General features: G+C 56.7%; 1 protein-coding gene across 7 annotated transcripts in view; it reads left to right on the forward strand.

Moving 5' to 3' along the window:
- The window catches only part of TMEM63C (transmembrane protein 63C), a 69110-nt gene extending 48196 nt beyond the window's left edge, over positions 1–20914 (forward strand). For 4 of the 7 annotated variants that reach the window (XM_034642792.1, XM_034642796.1, XM_034642793.1 and 1 more), the window contains exons 10-26: positions 128–236; positions 2698–2771; positions 3360–3440; positions 3560–3683; positions 4399–4532; positions 6150–6272; positions 6621–6774; positions 8055–8161; positions 9472–9558; positions 10049–10114; positions 12534–12696; positions 12935–13040; positions 13408–13575; positions 15160–15269; positions 16421–16546; positions 16626–16694; positions 19488–20914. In XM_034642792.1, coding sequence (XP_034498683.1) covers positions 128–236; positions 2698–2771; positions 3360–3440; positions 3560–3683; positions 4399–4532; positions 6150–6272; positions 6621–6774; positions 8055–8161; positions 9472–9558; positions 10049–10114; positions 12534–12696; positions 12935–13040; positions 13408–13575; positions 15160–15269; positions 16421–16546; positions 16626–16694; positions 19488–19691 — 2005 coding nt within the window. In that variant the 3' untranslated portion in view covers positions 19692–20914. The remainder of the gene's footprint in view (positions 1–127; positions 237–2697; positions 2772–3359; positions 3441–3559; positions 3684–4398; positions 4533–6149; positions 6273–6620; positions 6775–8054; positions 8162–9471; positions 9559–10048; positions 10115–12533; positions 12697–12934; positions 13041–13407; positions 13576–15159; positions 15270–16420; positions 16547–16625; positions 16695–19487) is intronic. The other 3 variants (XM_034642795.1, XM_034642797.1, XM_034642798.1) reach the window with 3 other exon arrangements.
- Positions 20915–23122: the final 2208 nt, after the last annotated feature.

A 23122-nucleotide genomic window follows, 5' to 3' on the forward strand; every position in this document is an offset into this window, starting at 1 on the left:
CTTACCATGGCCATCCCCTTCCAAGGTGCCCGAGTGTCAGGAAGCACCAGAGGGCGGCCCAGGGGAGACTGCCTGGGGCTGCGGGGGGGGGGGGGGGCTCACGGCTCCTGTGTCTTGTTCCCGGCAGGAGTAAGGTCCTGTGGCTGCATAGCTGCTTCTCCTTCCTCTATTTCCTTCTCAACCTCGTCTTCATGGCTCATCACTGTCTAGGGTTTGTGCCCAAGAGAAGCTATAAGGTGAGCAAGTGAAAAGAACTCAGAACTGCTCCCTCCCAGCCAGAGCCCACCCCCGCTGGACCACCCCCCTCCCAGCCTTCAGAGGCATCCCAGTTCCCCACATTCTGCACACCTGTGGGGAGCGGTCTCACCGAGCCAGGCAAGCCTCCTCCCTTAGCCCGGTGATCATTACCGGGCCCCTTGCACAGCTGTCCTGGTTGGTAAACCACTGGAACACTTCCAAACCGGTCAGTAAACAGCTGCTCCCCGGTGCCTCCTACCCCTGTGCCCCACTGCCTGGCCCCTCTCTGAAGACCTCTGGCCCCCCCACCATCCTCAAACGAACAGATTAACAATACCCTGAGCCCGCAGGGCACTTCCATCCTTAGTGCTCAGTGCTTCCTGCTGGGGAGTGCCCAAGTTCCTTGCCCATCCATGGTTTCTGAGGTCAGAAACCCCAGGGGCTGGCCCAGGTATCCCCACTGTCCTGGTTTGGGTCACCCCACCCTAAGGTAAGGGCTTGCACAGCATTCACTTATTTTGAAGGGATTCTCGGAAAAACCACTAGAGGGTGGGGAAGTGGGATGGAAAAGCAGATGCAGGTAAGAGGGAGCTACTGCCACTGCCCTGGGAGTCAGGTGGAACATGCACCCTAGAGTTTTCCCAGCCTGGGAAGCGGTGGCACATTCCCACCAACTCCCTCCCTGTCCATCACTGGTTGAGGCTGCATTCGAGGCTTTAACTCTTCACACCTTGCTGGCTGGCACAGGCAGTCCCAGGGTTTAAAGTGCACAGCTACCCTTTGGGCATAGGGATGAGGCTGTGGGGCTACAGGTGGGCCTGGCAGTGCTGCCTGCCCAAGCTAACAACCACACCCACACTTGCGCCAGCACCCACATAGCCCCGGCCCCATAAGCAGCCCCAGCCCAGCCCTAGCCCCAGCTCAGCCCCAGCTCCAGCCCCAGCCCAGCCCCAGCCCCAGCCCCAGCTCCAGCCCAGCTCCAGCCCAGGTCCAGCCCCAGCCCCAGCCCAGCTCCAGCCCAGGTCCAGCTCCAGCTCCAGCCCCAGCCCCAGCCCAACCCCAGCACCAGCAAGGGAAGGGGTGCACACGTGGGCTGTCCTGGCTCTGGTGGGGAAGGGAATCAGGGAAGGCTAACATCCTTGGCTCTGTCCTCAGCCAGCCAGAGCTTCAGCTGAGTGGGATCAGCTCCCTCGGTGCCATCCGTCCTAAAGGACTGAGCCACTTGACCCCACCCCAGAACCAAATCCACATGCCCCTGAAAGGTGACCGCGAATGCGCTGGCAAAGAGGCGTGGGCACCCCTGACCAGTCCAGACTCGGCTACCTCNCAGCCACAGCTCAGCCCCAGCCCAGCCCCAGCAGCAGCAGCCCAGCCCAGCCCCAGCCCCGGCTCCAGCTCCAACTCCAGCCCCCAGCCCAGCTCCAGCCCAGCTCCAGCTCCAGCTCCAGCTCCAGCTCCAGCCCCAGCCCCAGCCCAGCTCCAGCCCAGGTCCAGCCCCGGCTCCAGCTCCAGCTCCAGCCCCAGCCCAGCTCCAGCCCAGGTCCAGCCCCAGCCCCAGCCCAGCTCCAGCCCAGGTCCAGCTCCAGCTCCAGCCCCAGCCCCAGCCCAACCCCAGCACCAGCAAGGGAAGGGGTGCACACGTGGGCTGTCCTGGCTCTGGTGGGGAAGGGAATCAGGGAAGGCTAACATCCTTGGCTCTGTCCTCAGCCAGCCAGAGCTTCAGCTGAGTGGGATCAGCTCCCTCGGTGCCATCCGTCCTAAAGGACTGAGCCACTTGACCCCACCCCAGAACCAAATCCACATGCCCCTGAAAGGTGACCGCGAATGCGCTGGCAAAGAGGCGTGGGCACCCCTGACCAGTCCAGACTCGGCTACCTCAGCTTTCCTTCTTGTCACCAGAAGCTTCTGCCGAGACTCCCGTGTCTTGAAGCTCAGTTTACCAGACTGTCACCCTGAAGGGATGGCTCAGGAAGACATTTCCCATTCACAGAATAGAATGTGAAGTTCAGGGGCTTCCCCATCCCTTCCCCAGAGGCTGCTCACCTCCTGACCCCCCTCCCCGGTCTAATGTTAGGGACGGCCCTGCTACGTGGACCTCAGGCGATGCCACGTAGACTTAGCCGGCCAGAACGATGGTGGGGACAGTCAGCACAAGAGCACGAGCAGCTCCTGTCGGTCCCGGAGCTCTGGCTGTGTCTGCGGCTTCTGGCTCTCTCCCTCGATCTCTGCTGTCTGTGGCAGGGGGCCTGCAGCAGTGCCCCAGAAAGTACCAGAGATGCGCATGCCTGCCTGCGGCCGCACACACCACACAGCCCGCTAAAGTCAGGGCGCCCGGCCAGGGAAGCTGGCACTGAGCTTACCCAGCAAGGGGGCAGCCTACTTGAGTAGCGGGCCTGCTCCAGACACCCGGGGGCTCTGTGTCAACAAGGTCATCTTTCTCCATCTGCCCTCCCCACTTAGGTCACAAGGACACTAATGATCACCTATGTCCCCACGGACATCCAAGACCCAGAAATCATCATCAAGCATTTTCAGTAAGTGGGTCGTGTGGGCTGAAGCATGAATTGCCTCCTCCCAGTTCCCCCACCTACATCTTCAAGTGGGTAGTAAGCTGGCATAGGATGGTGGCGCGAGAGACACCCCAGCCCATCCTGGACTTGGCTCAGGATTAGCCTTCCAGAATGGGGGAGGCTTTGGGGACAGAGCAGGGTTTCTCAAGCCAAGGGCTTTTCTGCATGGCGTGAGTGTGGCAGGGGTATCATTTTCTTCCTTTCCCTCGTTGCTCCTATGACGGAGCCCGGCAAGCTCCTGGACCACAGTTATCTAGAGCAGTTGGGGCATTTTTTGCGGCCCAAGTTCTTAACCCTAGGAGCTAATTATCTATCATGAGCAGCAACTTCCAGTTCTGCCCCCTGACCCTATTCTGGATCATCTGGGAGGATGTGATCCCAGAGTACCAGGGATCAGTTCTGAAATTTGACATTGGGAATGAAGTCTCCCATCCAAGAACCAGGCAGCTGATCCACTCGGCCCTGTGGGCTGCAGTTCTGGGTAGAGGTGGGGGTCGGATGGCCCATCCCCAGCGCCACAGGCTGGCTCAGTCTCTGTGTCTGTGGCTACAGTGAGGCCTATCCGGGGTGCGTAGTGACCAGAGTTCACTTCTGCTATGACGTCAGGACGCTGATCGAATTGGATGATCAGAGGTGAGTCTGCAGCGGGGTCTCTCTGCACCTGGGGTGGGGGTGCAAGGGGAGGACGTGGCTCTGCTGGCCCCACCCCCCCAACCACAAGATCCTTCCTCCCATTGGCCGCCGGCCGACAGGCGCCATGCGATGCGGGGCCGGCTCTACTACACTGCCAAGGCCAAAAAGAGTGGGAAGATGATGATCAAGGTCCACCCCTGCTCCCGCCTGTGCTTCTGCAAGTGCTGGACCTGCTTCAAAGAGGTACCCGGCCCTGGGGATTAAGGGACACGGTAGATGAGGGGCTGGGGCACTGGGGCTCCGGCTCTGTCCCGGGCCCTGTACCCTCAGGCCCCATTCGGATCTGCTCTGCTGCTGTGGCTCTCGGCTCCTCTCGCCCTCTCCACCTTGCCTGGCCTCCCCGTGGAGAATGGAAAGGAGCTGAAGCCTTTTCTTGGATCCCCTTCTGGAGTGATCCGGGCTGGCTTGCTCTTGCCCACTTCCAGTCTTGGATGGGAGGACCAGAGAGAACATGTAGACTGCTGTAGGCTGCCATGCCTCAGGCTTTCAGAGGGCTAGGACAGGAGCATTTGAAGGCACTGGGCTCCATCTTATCACCCAACCACTAGGAGGAGGCCACTGGCCAGGACTGAACTCTAGCCAGTCCAGAAAAAGAATCATCTGCATTTCCTGAAAATGCTGGAGACACGTTCTGTCACTCCTCTGGAGTCCAGCCCAAGTCCCAAAATACCCGCTGGCCCCAAGGGTGCCTCACCTTCCCCCGATCTAAGAGCAGGGAGCTAATTTCAGAGTCCTAGCCTTTTCCTGTTCTCGAGTTGGGATCTGGGAGCCCGCTGGGATCCTGAGCTCTTTGCCAAGGCCTGAGGCCCGCCACCTGAGTGGAGAGAGGCCTTATGTCCAGGCGAGGACTTCCTAGAGCTCTGGCTTCTCCAGCTCTGAGGGCCAAATCTCGCCCCAGGTAGACGCAGAGCAGTATTACAGCGAGCTGGAGGAGCAGCTGACCGATGAGTTCAACGCTGAGCTCAACCGCGTTCGGCTGAAGCGTCTGGACCTGATCTTTGTCACCTTCCAGGACGCCAGGATGACGAAGCAGTGAGTGCCGGGGCCAGCGGCTTGCTGTGCCCAGCCCAGCCCTGAGAATGGGCTTCTGCTGCTCTGAAACCATCCTCTTTCACCCCCATTCCAGCCACGGAAGAAGGAGAGAGAACCTCCCTCCAGTTTGCCATATTCTGACCGCCCCTCAACCCCTCTGTGCTTCTCACAGGCAGCCTCCATCTTGCTTTCCAGAGCATGTCTGCATCCATTTCCCCACAGCTGCCAGACTCAGTTTGTCTCCAGGGATACCCAGGCCCTGGTGCCCCCATCCTCATATGTCCTTGCTTCAGCATGGAGGTGGTCAGAGTAGATATCTTGGTACCTCTTCCAGGCCTTGACAAGAATGAATCCATTTTTCCCCCCATTACACATCACCCCTTTCCTCACCCCAAGTGACAGAGTCAGGGTAGAGAAGCTCTACATGCTGTTTCTGCTCTCCTGCTGCAGGCCTCCCCGAATTCATAGCTTTACAGCCTCCTCCCTCCTCTGCCCCAGCCTGTGGCAGCTCTACCTTGATAGGGAGTGGTTTAGATGCACTCGGGAATGTTCTGGAAGGATCCTTAGGCTAGGGTCAAATAGATGGGAACCCTGCATCAGTCCTTTGAGGATTGTGGAGGCACTTCTCTGAGGGAGCCTGATCATACATACCACTTTGTCCTCACCCACCCACAAATGGAACAGCCTAGAATTTAGTCAAATGCAATTGTGTGCAATTTTGCAAGTCACTTATACTCTCAAATTTCTTATCTTGTATGCTTCAAACTTCCCTGTCCACCTCCCAGAGGGTTAGGAAGGGATATGTGATCTATTTAGTACATATGTTATATACAACAGTATACCAATGTAAGACAATACTGTTTCTTTCTTTCTTTTTTTTTTTTTTTTAGATTTATTTGTTTATTTGAGTGAGAGTGAGCACAAGCAGGGGGAGCGGCAGGCAGAGCAGGCAGAGGGAGAAGCAGGCTCCCCACCAAGCAAGGAGCCCAATGAGGGGCTCAAGCTGAGGACCCTGGGATCGTGACCTGAGCTGAAGGCAGACACTTAACCAACTGAGCCACCCAGGCACCCCAGTACTGTTTCTTTTCTGAGACACTGTCACCGGTAGAAAGGATCTGAGGTTTAATTACAGCAGAAATGTGCATAAGACCAAAGGCTCCAGTTGCAGCACCTGTCCCTCTTTGATTGTGTCTCCAGGCACCTCAATTTAGTACTTTGTACGATTGGGATTCTATTCATTATCAATTAGCACAGTGTCAGGCACACAAAAAGAATTCAGTTGGTAGCTATTAATACTAAGGTGAGGCTGAAATTAGCACCTCCCCCGTCAACCTCAAAGAAAGAGCATGTCTTTGTGCTGTCCCCGCTGTCAAGGGGAAAAGACCTTAACTGAGAACTGTGTGGTCCCTTCCCTGTCCAGACAGTCCCTCCTGCTGCTGCCCCTTTCCTCCTGGGACTAGGCTTTAGGAGCTGTCCACCTCTAAGGCCCTGGTTGACATCCCCGAGGCTTTGAGAATCCCCAGGAATTGGGGCCACCTTTAGGACCCTGGCCTGAGACCCCTCCTAAGCCTGTCGTCCCCAGCCCCAGACCTCTGTCTCCTCGCCCCGTCTCCGCAGCATCCGGGAAGATTACAAGTATATCCAGTGTGGCGCGTCCCCCCAGCAGTCCTCCGTGAGCACCGTCGTCAAATCCTACCGCTGGAGGGTCACCCTGGCCCCACACCCTAAAGACATTATTTGGTAAGCCCCTGCTGCCCCTCCCCTCTCCTTTCAGCTCCTCTGAGACTGAAGAAGGGAACAAGGGTGGGAAAGGAATCGGGGCCTGTTCTCCTACTCGGGGCCGGAGCCTGTCCTCTTCTGAGCACCACAGTCTCTGCCCACCCCCAGACCCAGCCCGCCACCAGGGCCTTGGCCAAGGGTGGGACTGAGGGCAGATCCAGGGCCTGGTGCAGGGGTCTGCGCCCCGGGGACTGAAGTAGACCAGGGCAGCCTGGGTCTCCAGCTGGCATGCAGGAATCCGCACGTGGGCCGCATCTAAGGCTGGGAGCCGGGGTGCCAAGTGCGTCTCCGTCCTCCGTCCCTCCCCAGGAAACACCTGTCCGTCCGCCGCTTCCATTGGTGGGCTCGCTTTATCGCGATCAACACCTTCCTCTTCTTCCTCTTCTTCTTCCTCACCACGCCCGCCATCATCATCAACACCATGGACATGTACAACGTCACCCGCCCCATTGAGAAGCTGCAGGTGCCGCCTCTGCTCGGGCCAGCCGTGGGGGCCCCAGGGAGATGCGGGAGGGGCTCAGGCGAGGCTGGGGTGGGGGGCCCTGGAACACGGCTCCAGGGCCTGTGCGCTGCCAGCACGGTGGGGGTGGTGGCCGCGTCAATGGTGGTGTAGACTTCCCTTTGTTCTAAAGGGGTGAATGTACAGGTCATTGCCCATCAGAGGGACTGGAGCTAGAGAGGAAGGGGCGGGGGGTGGGGGTGCTGCAGGTAGGTGTTGGGGTGAGTTGGGGAGGAAATGGGTGGTCCAGTCAAGAGGGGGCTTGGAGGGCTTCTCTAGATTGGGCCACCCGAGGCCAGCTAGGAGTACAAAGGGTGCAGCGGAGGGTGTGGCCAGTGTGACAGCTCTGTTCTCCCCACTTTCTCTAGAGCTGGGGGTCCCAAGTTTGAGGGAGAGGGTTGAGGGTGGGGAAGAATGAGGTCAGTTCCAACGCAGCCATCTGAGAGAAGTGGGACCTCCACCTCCCTGACTTCCAGACACACCCCTCCAGGCTGGGAGCCCTGGGGCTGGGGGAGCCATCCCTGAAGTTAGAGGCTGCTTTGTCCTGACTGGGGAGTACAGAGGAGCTGTGCGGGCCCATTTCCAAATCCTGTAGCCTCCAGGCTGTCATAATGGGCCTAGAAGGCCTCCTCTTCCATATTATCCCCATCCCTATCCAGCAACACGCACACACACACGCACGCACATGCACACACACACGCATGCACGCACATGCATACACACACGTGCACACACATGCACAGTCAAGCCACACCACTTGTGCTGCTTGCTTCTGTCCCCCCTTGTCAGCCTCACAGTAGGCCCCGGGGCACCACAGCTCCCCTAAGGGTTCTTCCTTCACACCTTCCCCCTTCTCTACCACCTTTCACAAGACATCACATGAAAGGGAGTGTCTTCTGTCTGAGCTGGGAGATGTCAGTGACAGCAGGTGACTCTGGCCCTGGGTGAAGTCCCCAGGGAAAGCCCAGGCTGCCCCTCCAGGGACCTCAGCATAGAAGACCCATGCCCCTTGAAGGCACCACTTGACCTTGGGGTGTCCGCCTCTGCCCAACCCAGCCAGGCAGACCCCTGGCCACCAAGGCTGACGGAGAAGGCCAGTTCTACTGCGCAGCCTCAGGGAGACCAAACCTGCTCTGGGACTGAGCTCAGGGAGAAGAGGCCAGAGGTATGGGAGAAGCAGGGGTGGCCTGGAAGGGGAAGGGGCGACTGATATCTCTCTGTCCTTCTCCACTCTACCCTCACAGAGCCCAGTCGTAACCCAGTTCTTCCCCTCCCTGCTGCTCTGGGCATTTACAGTGATAATGCCTCTGATTGTCTACCTCTCCGCTTTCCTGGAGGCCCACTGGACCAGGTGAGATGGGGCCTCCTCTCCCAGCCCTGCTCTTCGCCCCAGCCCCAGCCCCTTCGCCTGCCTACTCCCCCACCAGCCTGGTGCTGGGCCTCCCATTTGGCCTAAGGAATCGAATTGACATGGGATGGCTTTGATACCCGAAACCATCCCAAAAGACTAAGATATATACATATACATACATATACATATATATGTGTGTGTGTGTGTGTGTATATATATATATATATATATTTTTTTTTTTTTTTTTTTGGAGTCCTGGGCCTCTGGCCTCAGGAATGCTGAGATGGGGCCACCATCTCAGTCATGTTCAGGCCCAAACCAAGTGTTCCTTGGGCTGCTCCCTCAGCCTCTAGCCATGCATTGAGGGGATGGAGCTGTCAGCAGAGCTAGGCGGCTAGGAACTGCAGGGAGGAGACCCAGGGTGAGGAGGACAGAGCAGGAATTGTCTAAAGACGTCAGGAAGCCTGGCACAGAGGAGCCCGTGAACTCAACCTGACTGTAGACCCATGTAGCCCATGCAGTACCCACATTTTATTTAAATATTTATTTAAATATTTTATTTATTTGAGAGAGAGAGCGCGTGCGTGTGTGCGAGCGCACGAGCATGGCGGAGGGGCAGAGGGAGAGGGATAAGAAGACTCCCCGCTAGGCAGGGAGCCCAATGCAGGACTCGATCTCAGGACTTCGGGATCATGACCTAAGACGAAGGCAGATGCTTAACGGACTGAGCCACCCAGGCCCCCGGCACCCCGGGCACCCACGTTTTAACCGATAGCAGCTTTCGCCCTAATAGCTGGTTAGCCCTCCTCGTTCTATGGTGGTAGCCAATTGGGTGGAAAGTATTTACCATTTCCTGGGGCAGGTGGACCTGCTTTTGCCCAAAGGCTGTGTGGGTCTCAAAAGTAATTTCCTGCACCAGAAGTTCCTACCATCCTACCAGGCAGTAAGCCAAGAGGTTTGTCCTAACAGAAACCCTTACTAGTCTCTTCTCTGGCCCAGAGCATGGCTTCTGTAGATGATTGAAACTCTGCAGGGATCTGAGCACCATTGGTAACGTCCCTTTCACAAAGATAGCAAGCACACAGCACCTGTGGCCTTCCTCCCCGTCCTGGGCCCAAGGCTGGCACGACTAGTTGATGCTGCCCTTGCCTGGTGCTCCCAGTGGCCGCACAGCTCCCAGGGTTCCATGAGGCTGGCACTGGTTTGCACTGTCCAGCCCATTTTCTAGGCCAGGTAGCTGTCTCTGTCTTTCCATCCATTCTGTAGTTAGGCCTCTGGTTCTTACACCATGTTTCCTTGTTCCCTTCTAGATCAAGCCAGAATCTGATCATTGTAAACAAGTGCTACATCTTTCTGGTGTTCATGGTGATTATTCTGCCCTCTATGGGACTGACCAGGTAATTATCCCTCCCCTCCACGTATCCCTCCTCTCTCAGACAGCCTCACCCTAGAGCTGGACCCTCCTCTTTCAGATACTATAGGCCTACCTGCGGTTGGTACAAATCCCTTCCTCAAATGACAGTCCAAGGCCTGTCATGAGCCTAGCATGAGCCAGGTATCCCGTGAACTCTAAGGTGTCAGCCGTGAACTCTGCCTTCTGGGGAAACAAGCCATGCCTGTCACTGGTGGGAAAAACACAGCCAGCGTGCGGTGGAAATTCGGAAAAGTGGCTGGCGAAGGTTTGCTAGAAGAGGCGGCCTTGAGATGAGAGGCCAGAGGGTTCGGGGCAGGGGTGGCCCAGCATTAAGAAGGCAGAGAGGCAGTGTGGACTGACCAGCTGGAATCTCGGAATGCCAGAGTCTCTAGGGACTGAGCCAGGGAAGGCAGAGGGAGGCAAGCCAGGCCAAGAGCCGCGGGCTGAAGGGCCTACCTTGCTCTTGCTCCTAGTTTGGATGTCTTTTTCCGGTGGCTGTTTGACATCTACTACCTGGAGCAGGCGTCCGTCAGGTTCCAGTGAGTACCAGAGCGCGTGCCCCGGGCGTGCCCCCGTGTACGCTGGGGCTCCCGAGCGTCCACGCCAGGTAGACACGTGTGTCCTTCATTTGCTCACGCAGGTCGAGATGAATGCGTGCAAAGACTCTCGCTAAGCAGCCTCTTAACCTTTCCCGGGACCCATCTGGCAGTGTGGTAGAGCCCAGGGATTCCCTTCTCCAGATGACGTTTCGGAAATAATTGTAAATTTACAGGAAATTTACACACTGTCCTGTGTACCCTTCATCCAGTCCCCCTCTGGGAACACCTTGCACAGCTATAGTGCCGAATCACAACCCGGAAGTTGACCTTATACCATCCACAGGGCTTGTTCAGATTTTGCCAGTTTTATGTACACTCTGAATAGATGTCTTTAAATGCACAAAATACCTGGATTACAAAGAAAACCAATTATACTGAAATGTTTTTTTTTTAAGATTTTATTTATTTATTTGACAGAGATAGAGGCAGCCAGAGAGAGAGGGAACACAAGCAGGGAGTGGGAGAGGAAGAAGCAGGCTCATAGTGGAGGAGCCTGATGTGAGGCTCGATCCCATAACGCTGGGATCACGCCCTGAGCCGAAGGCAGACGCTTAACCGCTGTGCCACCCAGGCGCCCCTATACTGAAATGTTACCAAAATATTTTAAAAAGCAAATTTGTAATAAACTCTTTATGAGCACATGTAATAAGAGGACAGTGCATTTTAAATACCAGCACGCTGAAGTTACATTTTATTGTTTTAGGGGCATCAGTGTGAACGCTGAGGCTACTTAGCCGGCAGTAGGACATTCAACTGTGCGGGGTGGCGGGATCTTTGATGAAGCAACACAAGGGTCATGTTGGATATCCAGCCCATTTTGATTTTGTTTTGTTTGGTTTTAGGTTAACAAATGTTGAAAATCCCAATTTTCAAAGATGTAATGTTGCAAATGATACACAGGCTTTCACAGCTTGCTTTCTGGGGCAAGGACCAGAATTCTCTAAGGTTTCTGCAGTTCAGCTCTACTTGTGATAAGTTGGACTCTTTTGTTTCTAAGATGAATGAGTTCATTGTTGGTTAGGTCGGGATCTTAGATACAGTTTATATATGAGAGAGAAAAGAGTTGTAGGCCCATGACTCAACTTTGATGCCATCAAGAAAGAATAGTTTTGTTTTGTTTTGTTTTAAAGATTTTATTTATTTATTTATTTGACACAGAGAGACAGCCAGTGAGAGAGGGAACACAAGCAGGGGGAGTGAGAGAGGAAGAAACAGGCTCATAGTGGAAGAGCCTGATGTGGGGCTTGATCCCAGAACGCCAGGATCACACCCTGAGCTGAAGGCAGACACTTAATGACTGTGCCACCCAGGCGCCCCAAGAAAGAATAGTTTTTGAAGGAGTTCTGAAACATATCCAGGGAGCTCACAGATTTCTCGTTTCAAAGAAGTTGACGGAATTGTGTAGATGGGGACACTGGACAGCCACAGAGATGCCTGTGTCACCAGCGTGAGAACAGGCAGCACAGGCATTCATTCCGCTAGCTGACTGACCTCTAGCTGAAGCTGACCAGCATGCCAAGTACACACCTGCAGACAGGAACACTGCGATCACGTAAAGTTAGCACGTCTAATTTAGCCCCGTGTTTAATAACGACCGTCATTTTGAAGTGACGGTGAGCACAAAGGTATTGTCAGATATCACTACTAATTGCAGTGGGCTATGAAAATATCTTTAATATTTTATTTATTTATTTGAGAGAGAGAGAGAGCGAGAGAGCAGGAGCGGGGGAGAAGCAGGCTCCCCGCTGAGCAGAGAGCCCCATGCGGGGCTCCATCCCAGGACCCTGGGATCATGACCTGAGCCGAAGGCAGACACTTAACCGACTGAGCCACCCAGGCACCCCAAGAAAATATCTGATTTCCACTGGTGACTGGGTCACAACCGTAGCTGACAGTTGCTGTGATTTGTTGCCCACATTCTTAATGGACAGAAATTGTACATTGCAGTTAAAGGCTCATGAATGTCAAGACACGTGTCTCCTTCATTTGCTCACATTCAAGGTCACAGACCCCCAAACTTCTCCCCATGGACTCTCTGGGGTCTGTGGGTCCTGGTCAAGCACCCCTGCTTTAGATCAAGCCAGAGAGTGTATTTCCCAACACACCCACCCTTGATGTAGGCCAACCCCATCCCTGCTCAGAAGGGTGTGCGTTAACCTAAATCGGGCTGGGGACACATGTGCATATGAAGCCTACTCTCCCCATCTGCCTCCGCCCCCTCCCCATCTCTACCCCTCTTCCCATCTTTATCCCCCTCCCCATCTCTACCCTCCACCCTGACCCTCCACCCCCCTCCCAACATCCCGGTCCTTTCCTTCTCTCTGGCGTCTGTGCCGTCTTCCACCGTCCACACGGCCAGGTGTGTGTTCCTGCCAGACAACGGCGCCTTCTTCGTCAACTACGTGATCACGGCGGCTTTGCTGGGAACGGGCATGGAGCTGTTGCGCCTGGGGTCCCTCTTCCTGTATAGCACCCGCCTCTTCTTCTCCAGGTCGGAGCCAGAGAGAGTCCACATCAGAAAGGTGGGGGCCGGGCCCTTCCCGGCACACAGCCCTTCCCTTGCGGGGGGAGTGTCAGGAAGGGGGCCTGCGAGGGGCACGAGGGACCCAAGGTGAGAGGCACGGTGGACCGGGGTTGGCAGGGAGCCCGCCTCCAGGCCTGAGCCACCGGGCAGTTCCCTGGGGATAGACAAGGAGCCGGAGAAGGAACCGAGCCCAGGGGACCAGGCCGCCTCACGTGGCCCCCCGCCTCCCGCCCCAGAGCCAGGCCATGGACTTCCAGTACGGGCGCGAGTATGCGTGGATGATGAACGTCTTCAGCGTGGTGGTAGCATACAGCATCACCTGCCCTATCATTGTCCCTTTCGGTGAGTCTTCCCTCGAGCACCCCCAGGGCCGCGCACCCTCCGGCTGGGAGGAGCGGTTGAGCCCCCAGCATCGGAGTATGAGAAGGCCGGGGACAGACTGTCGGCAGGGCAGGGAGGGGCCGGGGCAGATCAGGGGAGGTTGGATGGCTGTTCACGCGGGATGTTTGTCGGGGGAATGACCCTTCACCCAACGGGCAGAATAGACTCTGGGTCTCAGGGGAGACTGGGGTCCCGGAGGTCGGCACCACAGGGCTCCCATGGCCCGTCCTTGGCCCTCGCTGCCCGGACAGACCTGAACCTGCCTTCCACGGCCGGGGGCCTGGCTGTGGAAGCAGCCGCTGAGTGCGCGCCCCCGCCGGCCCCGCAGGGCTGCTGTACCTGTGCATGAAACACGTCACGGACCGCTACAATATGTACTACTCCTACGCGCCCACCAAGCTCAACGAGCAGATCCACATGGCCGCTGTCTACCAGGCCATTTTCGCCCCGCTCCTGGGTCTGTTCTGGATGCTCTTCTTCTCCATCCTGCGATTAGGTAGGTACCGGGCCTGCCTGGCCTACCTGCCTCTGCCTTTAAAGCCCTCAGCAGCACCTCTGCCCCGTGCAAGCAGAGAGGGCCCGGGGGGAGCAAGAGCTGCTCACGACTGCAGCCCCCGCCCCGTGGCTTCTCTAGACCTCAGCTGGGGCTCGGACCAGAGTCCCAGCAGACCTCTGCCGCTAAGGGGCGGGCTTGGACCAACACGGCCCAGATCGTATGCAGTTTGGTTTACGACCCTCAGAGCAAGAAACAGCAATTCCTCCATTCTAACTCAAGGCTGCAGAAATAAAACATTAGCTGTGGGGCTCAATTCTGCTGCCATCCCCCCTGGGATCCTATGATTGCCTAAAACCTGGAGGAGGATTCGGGGTCTGCCAGTGGCCAGCTTCTCCCCTGCTCTGGGCTACACAGAGCTGCTGTCCCTGTCCCTGTGGACCACACGTGAGTGATCCCCTCTGAGGCAAGAAGTTCGCACTGACCTCCCCATCCTCCCCGCCACCAGACGGCTTCCTGCCCTCTCCCCACACTGGTCTTCCCTCAGGGACCTGGACCTTCATCTCCTCAGCAGAGCGGAGAAGGGAAACCGTATTTTCCTCCTGTGGTGTCCCGGCGGCAGCTGGAAGCAGCTCCGCTCCCAGTTACCTCCGTGCGTCATCCGTCTGTCGCCATCTCCCCGTTTCTCATCCCCCAGCCTTTCCCTGCCACGTAGCAGACTTCATTTTTTAAAAATAATTTTTCTCCTCAGTAGAAAAGACTGGGGAGAGGGCAGAGCGGGAGGGGGTTTATTGGTTTGTTCTTACTTTTCAAAGTCGCGATTTCCATTTCATAATGTTCGGTCCTGTATCCTGAGTTTCTTCACTCAAGACAGCGTGCTGAGCGATTTTCTGTGTTACTGAAATACTGTTTGAGCACGGGCCTTTGGATTCTAGCCGTTTCCGTCCACCCTGCGTGGTTGGATACCAAAGCTGTTGGCCATTTTTGCTCTCATAGAAACACAATGACCAGCATCATTATGGGTTAGCTTCTGACTGTGAAGATTGATTTTTAATCTTTACCTCAGTAGAAAACTGGTGTCATAAAAAAGTTACCAAATATCCGTGAGCGACACGTAAATGACTTGAATTCTGGATTGCCCTGAGCACGGGTAAGAGCTGCCACAGGAGCTCGCGGGGACGGGTGTGGGTCAGAGACTGCATTTGGGGGCAGCGGCGTGAGTGAGTAACCCGGACCTACTGCCCGGGGACTGTGAGGTGGGATGTAAACTGACGGGTCGAGAAGGACATGTTTCATGACACTGGAGTGGGTCAATTAAATTTTGTGATGGAATCCATAAGATGCCGAATTCCAAGCTGGGCCCGTAGCACTGAGGGATGTCGTCACGTGTCAGGCGCATTGATTCCAGCTGCTAGGAGGAGAACTGGGGCAGGGGCCTCTCCGCCTTGGACACGAAGCCCCCACAGAGGTGCCGAGGAGGGCCCCTAGGGATCTGGCATCTCGGTGGGCAGACTCCTGCCCACAGCTCCGGTCCTCAAGCGCCAAGCCCCCAGTGCCAAGCCCCACGCCTGTTCTTCTTCTTGGCAGGTACACTCCACAGCATCACCTTCTTCTCCCTGTCCACGCTCATCATTTCCATGATCATTGCCTTCGTTAGCACTCTGCTGGGGAAGCTCCAGGGGGTATCTGACTATGAGGTGAGTTACCCTTCCTTTCCTCCCTTCGTTCTCGCTGGCCCCTGGGACACGGCTCTAGGCTTCCTCCTGACCTGCGTACCCACGGCCACAAAGATGAAAGGTTCTTGCCTTTCCGATGATGGGGGTGTGCAAGCTCAGGGTGCGCGTGTGCGTGCCCTTGTGTGGCCCAGGCCCCGGCCCCCTCGCACGGTGGGGAGATTTAAAAGACAGCTGTCCTCCCCTCCGGCACTTCCTCCAAACAGCCCTCCTACAATCCGAGCCTGTCCAGCCACCGAGCTGTGGGCACCAGTCCAAGGATGGAGGCTTGTGAGAGAGAGGATGGGGTAAAGGGCGGAAGGATGGGCACAGAAAAGGATGATGCCCTGGGGAAGAGGGGTAGTTATCACCCTTTTAGGAATCCCAGTCTATTGAACTTGAGGCCTGGCTCTCTGGACCCTGTGACTCCTTTGGCTCTTTGCCAGTGGAGCCTGGCCTCGTCGTTAGAGAAGGGAGCCAGTCCCTGCTTGCTGAGATCCATGCCAGCAATGCTGTGTGCCCTCCTTTGTCATTTCCCAAAGTGGCACGTCTGTGCGGGCATGCTAGAATGATTTCTGGGGACTAAAACATGTTTTTAAAATTTTTCATGGTCACCCATTTTTCTATTGGTTCACATTTATTTATATTTCTGCTTGTGTCAATGATGCAGGCTTTCTGTCTATAATAGTAAACTGTGTCCTTTTTAAGTGAATGTATATAAAGAAAAGGAAGGAAGCTAATCTAAAGTCCTGGTAGCCTGCTGAGTCAAAGGAGGAAGCTTCTTGGAAGAGGATCCTTTTACTTTTAGTGGCCCTGCACCGGGGGCTCCGACTGCCCTCTCTGCCCGGCCCCTCCTCCATCACTGGCTCGAGTACCGGGAGGACCAGAGTGGACAATGCGTCTGGCTCTGTCTTCCCCATCCAGCGATGCCATGTGATCTGGTGGCCCAGGTGTCCACTCTAGAGAAGGGAGATGGCAGGGGACCTAGACCATGATGTCGGACTGGTCTCAGAGAGAAGGGAACCCCGAGAGGAAAGAAGAGACTGTTGAAATCAAGGCTTTTACGAGAGTCCAAGCAGACTCACATTTGAATCCCAATCCCAACTCTCCTTACTTGCCCCCATTATGGTTCTTAGGGTTGGAACATTCAGAAGGGCCACCAGCATTCCTGGCCTTTTTCTGTCCCCCCGGGCTTGAGCCCGGGGCTGCAGGTCTGGGAAAACAGAAGACGGCATGGCGCGCCAGGGGAGCAGGAGGCCCAGGTGCAGATTTGGGGAGGGCGGGAGCAGAGGGTGGACACCCCCACTCTGTGACCCTCTACATCTCTCCCCACTGCTGCAGCCCGAGGAGGAGATGGAGACCGTGTTCGACATGGAGCCAAGCAGCACCTCCTCCACGCCCACCTCCCTTGTGAGTCACTGCCTTCACCCTGGGGGACAGGTCAGGAGGGGGCACCTGCAGGGGGTGGGCTACTCCAGCAGCAGTGTGGGGGGCATCGACATTCAGTGCCCACCCCAGGGATTGGGGAGGAGGCGAGGGCCCCTGGGCTCCCTCCCCTGACACAGCAGGACTTGGCCCAGGTCAAATTGCTGCCGTGGCCGTGGCTGAAGAGATGGGAAGAGAGAAGAGCCAAGACATACTCTAAAAAGAACTCAAAGAGGAAGAGAAAGGTCAGGGCGGGCCCAGCCACAGCCAGCTCAGTCGTGTAGACACAGGGACGTGCTGGGGCTCGGCCTCAGGACCGAAGGCTGCCTCCAGGGGCACAGATGCCAGGCCGAGCTGCGCACACAGAGCTGCAGGGAGCTCTCGGAGGCCTGCACCAAATGGTAAGGCAGCAGGAGCGCCGCATGAGTGACCCATCAGCATGTGAAGAGACGAGGCCAAGTCAGAACGCAGGGGCCTGGCAGGCTGGGCGTCGGCTCCCTCACTGTGGCTCAGCCTGGAGGGGCCCGAGTGCTCACCCCCATCCCTGCCATCAGTGTGGATGCCAGGGCACCTTGGAGGAGCACTGAAGAAGGGCACCAGCCAGCCTGGGCACTCAGGGAAGGCTTCCCGGAGGAGGGAACATGTAATCCAACTCTAGGAATGGGCGTAGGGGTTGCTAGGTGGAATAGGATGTGGGAGAAAAGCATTCAAGGAAGAGGATCAGCCTGTGCAAAGGCCCGGAAGAGAGAATCTGGAGCATTTGGGCACCGGAAGACAGTTTTCAGCGTGGAAATGCAGAGTGGGCAGCAGGGCCCAGGGGGAGACGGGGCTCTTTGGGCGCCACCGAGGTGGGGAAAAGTGCACAGACACGACAGTGGTGGACATGCCTACCCCTGGTGCACAGAGCTGTGGGTCCGCCTCACGTTGCGGGGAAAGTCTACAGAGAGGGGCAGAGTTCCTCTGGGAGGTGACGGGGAGAAGGGACTTCGGCGTTGAGAGTCTACAAAGCTTTCAAGGCAGGGGCCTCTCTTCACGTAGCATCTCTCCCCTGGGGCCCTCGTAAGACGACCCCTCTGGAATCTTCTTAGGAACCGGACACTTTGCCATTCTCACTCCTAGTCTTTATGCTCTGATACACCCACACTGTAGGGAGTCTTTATCTTTATTTTACAAATGGGGAAACTGAGGCTCAAAACGGCCAGTTCATTTAGACCCTAGGGCTTTATTGAGCAAGGAAGTGGCAGAACAAAGTTTGAACCAGGTCTGTTGCATCCGGAAGGCTGAGCTTAAAAAAAAAAATTACTGGAATTTATTTTCTTAATCTTTCATGATAAGCACAGTTGTTTATGAACCCTGCAGATAATTATGGGAAAAAAACAGAAGCAAAAACAAGAAAATTAAAAGTTCATATTCCCACCACCAGAGACAACTACTGATAACTTAGTGTCTATTCTCCCAGGTAGATATATAATTTTTGCTAAAGTGAAATGATACTGTTCATACTGTTTTATAATCTGCATTTTTAGTTAACAATCTCCATCTTTCCATGTACATAAATTTCTGTGTCTTCGAATACTCAGCCCATACTCAAGTCGCCCTAAGTGTTCCAGAGGCATCTTTCACAAAGCATATCTAAACCAAATCCGTTGCAGGCTCGTGCTAGATGAATCCGGTCCCTGCAAATGTCTCTTGTAGTTTCTCACAGCCTCTCCTTTACGGCCTGTCGGAGAGACCCAGCCAGTGGTCCTGCAGAATTCCCCACCTTCTGGGTTTTTCTGGCTATTTCTTCATGATGTCTTGCAGCAGCTTCCACCATCTCCTCTATTGCCTGAAAACCAGAAGTTCAATCCAAAGGCTGGAGAGATCCTGATTCAGCCCTAGGGGCTAAAGCACATTGTAGGCGGTGCTGGGCATACAGACTATCCCATTTTTCTTTCCCCACTAAGGATGCTGGTTACACCCAGATGAGGGGGATGACAGCCGGCCTCTTCTGTTGCTCAGTTACCATTTTGCCCCTGAGGACAAGAAGGTTTATATGGGGTTTGCTTTGGAATGCTACAAATATCTAGATTCTTCTGTAGGAAAAGTGTTCCCTCATCAGCCAGCACTCTTTGGTTTCACTGACATGAATTCCTACAGGAAAGATTTAATTCTGTTCCATAATTACCTATTTTCAAAACGAGGAGTTGATTTAAAAGCCATTCAAAGGATGACGAACAGCTCTGTCCCTAGTACTTCCTGGTTTGCTATTTTGCTATTTTGCTGCCCTCCCCGGCATTCCTGGGACCATTCCTGGATTTGACAGGTCACATGGCCAAGACCTCAGCTAGCAATCTCCATTTCAAATCCTGATTCACAGGCCAGCCGATGACACACCCCAGGGGAGGTGTGGATGCCCCTCTTACGCTGTATTAAGAAGCGCACTAGCTCAGGGATGGGGGTCTCTTCAGACCCCAGCATAGGGGAGCCTCGTGTCATCCCCCCCCCCGCCCCGGGTTCAGCCTGACCTGGAACCAAGAATGAATGGAACCTTACTGAAGGAGCAGTGGGCTAGGGGCTAGGAGGCCTGCACTGACTCACCGTTGGAGTCAGAGTTGCTCTTCGAATGATCGAGAGCACCTGGGCAGGTGGGCTGGCCAGGCCCCTGGCTGCTGGGGGAGAAGGAAGGATCCATGGCTCCAGATGGGCAGAGGCTCCAGGGGGTAGAGCGTGAGAGCGAGGGTGTGCCCAGGGCCCAGCCCCAGGTCTGACCTCACCCCTGTCTCCGCCCCCCCCAAGCAGATGTACGTGGCCACGGTGCTGCAGGAGCCGGAGATGAACCTGTCCCCCGCCTCCTCCCCCGCTCGGCACACCTACGGCACCATGAACAGCCAGCCGGAGGACGGAGAAGAGGAGAGTGCTGTGAGGGGCTTTGCACAGGAGCTGGGCTCCGCCCAGTTCCAGGAAGGGCTGGAACTGGACGGCCAGAGCCAGTACCACTGACCGGGACCGAGGCCTCCACCTGGCGACTCCATGGGAGCGGCGGCCAGGGGAGGGCCCAGCAGAGGGAGGGGGGAGGGCCACCCAGACCTCCCCACGACCTCCCACAGACTTTGGGAAGGCCCCCACGGAGACGTCTGCGCCTCGACTGTTGGCCACACGGAGGCCCCGACCTCTTGACCAGCTCGAATGGGAGGTGCTGGGCAGTGCAGAGGGACCCCGGGATGGGATGGAGGCTCCAGGCGGGCACCACATCTCGGGCCAGGGGGCTGAAGCCCTGGGCATGGAGACTGCAGGATGAGGGACCTTCCTGGGGTCAGAGTGGAGAAGGTGCACATCAAGGAGGAGGCAGAGAGACGCCCACCGAACTCTTCAGGGTCTCTGCCGCCCTTTGACCAGCTGCCCTGCCGAGGACCTTCCACGGCTGCTCCAACCCCGGCCCTCAGCCCCCCTCCAACCCCTCCCTGCAGTCTGAGGAAGCACAGGTGTGTGTGCTGGGCCTCATCAAGGACATCCCCTGCATGGGGATCCCCCGGAGCAAGGGGCAGCGAGACCCTTCCCGCTCCTCTGCCCCCTGGCGGACATCCCCAGGAGAAGCAGGGTAGAGACCCTTCTTCCTATTCTGGCAAAGGCAGCTGGGACACGATCACTCGGGGCTCATTAAACGGGACCTGTGTGCATTTTGATGAAGGCGGCCTTGGCTGGTTACTACGAGGTGGGAGGGACAGAGGCAGAATTCATGGAGAGGGGTCTTCTTCCCAGATGCTGGGTGATGGGAAACCAGGTACAGTCCCCAAGCCCCAGGCCTTAATGAGAGGACCCACAAGGTCAAGGATGTGGCCACTGAAAGTTGCTCCTGCCTCACACCGCCGAGTGCTTGGGCCCCAGCAAAGCCAAGGTGGGCAGCAGCTTAGGCTAAGAAGCCCATGCTTCAGACTGAAGGCATGGGTCCTGAAGAGCAGGACCCTTCCTCTCTGGACTGAAGACCACTCAAGTGGCCTCCGGTACGGGCCTGGCCCAGACACTACAGACACTCTGCTGAGAGTGGGGTGGGGGCAGGGGCTGTGGCCTCCACGGAGACGCCTTTTCTGGTGGAATAAGGCCGCCTTCCCAAGACCGCCACCACTCCGGACCTGCAGGAACCGAATCCTGAGTAGGAACAGTGCTGGTGACATCCAGCACCTTTGCCACAGTCAGCAGGGTGCAGACCTCTGCCTCTGAGGACAGGCCCCCATCAGGACCCCTGGGCCGCACAGCTGGGGAGGACTCAGAAAAGGGCTGGCTGAGGCCTCAGTGGACCAGAAGGAGCCACATCAAAAGCAGTCTTCGTGCTCTGGAGCTCTCCTGAGCTCCCTCCTCCAAGGGTCTGGGGCCCCGCCGCCAACCTGCCAAGAGTCGGCCCCAGGCTCACCTCACCTGAGCCTTCCCCACCAGGTCCACCTGGGGCTCACCCCTGCTCCATCTGTGCCCACATCTCAGCTGCAGAAGCTCCAGGCTTCTCTTCGAGAAATAGCACTCGTGAGGCCAACATTGCCATACCCCCAGGTCTTGGCCCAGACCTTGGCATAAGGGGTCTTTCCAGAGAGCTTCAGTCAGCTGGAGAGTTGGCAGTCTCTCCCATTCCTTGTCCAGCTAGGAATAAGGAGGAAATTATATCCAGCCAGTCCGTCATGAACCCAGGCCCCTCAGGGCCCCCTGTTAGCATTTCACCAGCCAACAAAGGGAAGGGTCCTTTCCGGAGTAGTGGGCCGGTCCCCACCAGGGAGCTCTGCCCATGCCATGGGGAGGTGGCCGGCTCCTGACCCTCCCCGGCCTCCAGAAGGTATATTTGGTGTGCGTGTGAGTTTCCTGCCAGAAGCTGGCCTGCAGGCTCTCCTTCACTGGGCACTGCTTGCTGGCGCCTGCCCCCATCCCCCTGCTGGACTATTCCTGCCTCTTCTGCCACTGTCCCTCCTCTGTCCCCTGCCCTCCCGGTAGCCTCTGGATGTTGCCTAGGGAAAGGGTCCCAGCAGATTACATGGTGGCATGGCTGCAGGCTTGCCCCTCTGCCTTTGGGCCAAGTGCAGTTGGTTCTGAGAGAAGACATTCCAGAATCCTTTCACTTCTCAACTCTTTCTGGAGACCCAGGGCAACTGGCAAGCCCTGCCCCGCCCCGCAGCTGCTCAACCTCCCCGGTCACTGTGAAGGCAGGGTGGGCATGCTTTGGCTCCTTTCACACCCCATCCAGGCCCCCTCCTGGCACCTCCCCTGGCCTGCCCTCTCAGCCCTCACTTGTCTCACCCACTGACCTCCACCCACTCCCGTCTGACCCACCCCACAACCCACTTCCCGGCTGTCCTTCCCCAGCCTTCCACCGAAGCACCACCTCTCAGACTTGATTCTTTCTGGAGGGGGCTGCCTTTGAGGGAACCCAGGATTGCCTAGAGCCTCTATGAAGTGCCCCAATGGGCCAAGAGTAGCTCCATGCCTGCCTGCCTCTTCCTCAGATGCTTTTGGAAGCAAAGTGCCTATCAGCAGCATTGCATCCTCTGGGGCCCCCGGTGTGGGGTATGGACTTCCCTTGGCCACCACCACTAAAGGAATGTGCCAGAATGCCGAACCTTCTTGTTATTAATGCTATGACCGTGCCTTGAATAAACAAGTGCTCCCAACCTCTGCTGGCCTGTGCCTCTGCCTCCAGACCGGCCCAGCAGGGTCTTCCCGCTCCCGCAAGGAGCCAGAGCTGCTAAGGGATGAACCAACCTCCCTAGGTTGCGTGGCTGGAGCCTCTGACCTTGCTTCATGTCTGTAGCCCCCAAGGCCTTCCCAGGCCCCTGTCCTCGCAGGGGAAGGCCCGACAAATACTGCCTGGTCCACTGGAGAGATTGGGCGGGGGGGAACTGCCTCATTCTGCTGTGGGTGCTCTTAGAGCCTCCTGGGCAGGAGCAGAGGACTTCCGGGTCGGGGAGCCACCCATGAAGCCCTGAGCAGCCTCCCCGGAGCAGCAGAAGCCCCGGGGCGAATGCTGGCCCCCCTGAGTGGGCCGTTGGCTAGACTAGCTGCTGGACTTGAAAAGATGAAGGCCACTGGAACAAGTGGCAGACGGGGCTTAGGTCTGTGCTGGCTGCGTCCAGCAGCACGAGGGCAGGGGGACATGGAGGAGAGGCTAGGTCTTGGGGACATAAATGGGACTGCCAGGTCAGGCCCGAATGGGGTAAGAAACACCCTCTATCGAAGGCTACTTATGTCTGCTGTTGTACCCGCCGTAAGTTGGGGGAAAATTCCCTGCTCTGGGGGGGCTGTGTCCTGGCCTGGGAGACCAAAGTTCTGGCCTTCCTGCAACCGAGGCTGGTCCCGAAAACAGGGGTAGGAGGACAGCTGCTCTGTCTTATCACTGAGTGGGGCAAACTCAGCTGGGGGACAGAGGGAACGGGGCTGCAGGCGCCGGCCTCCTC

Source organism: Ailuropoda melanoleuca, chromosome 14 (assembly GCF_002007445.2).
Source record: "Ailuropoda melanoleuca isolate Jingjing chromosome 14, ASM200744v2, whole genome shotgun sequence".
In the NCBI taxonomy this organism is placed as follows: Eukaryota; Metazoa; Chordata; class Mammalia; order Carnivora; family Ursidae; genus Ailuropoda; species Ailuropoda melanoleuca.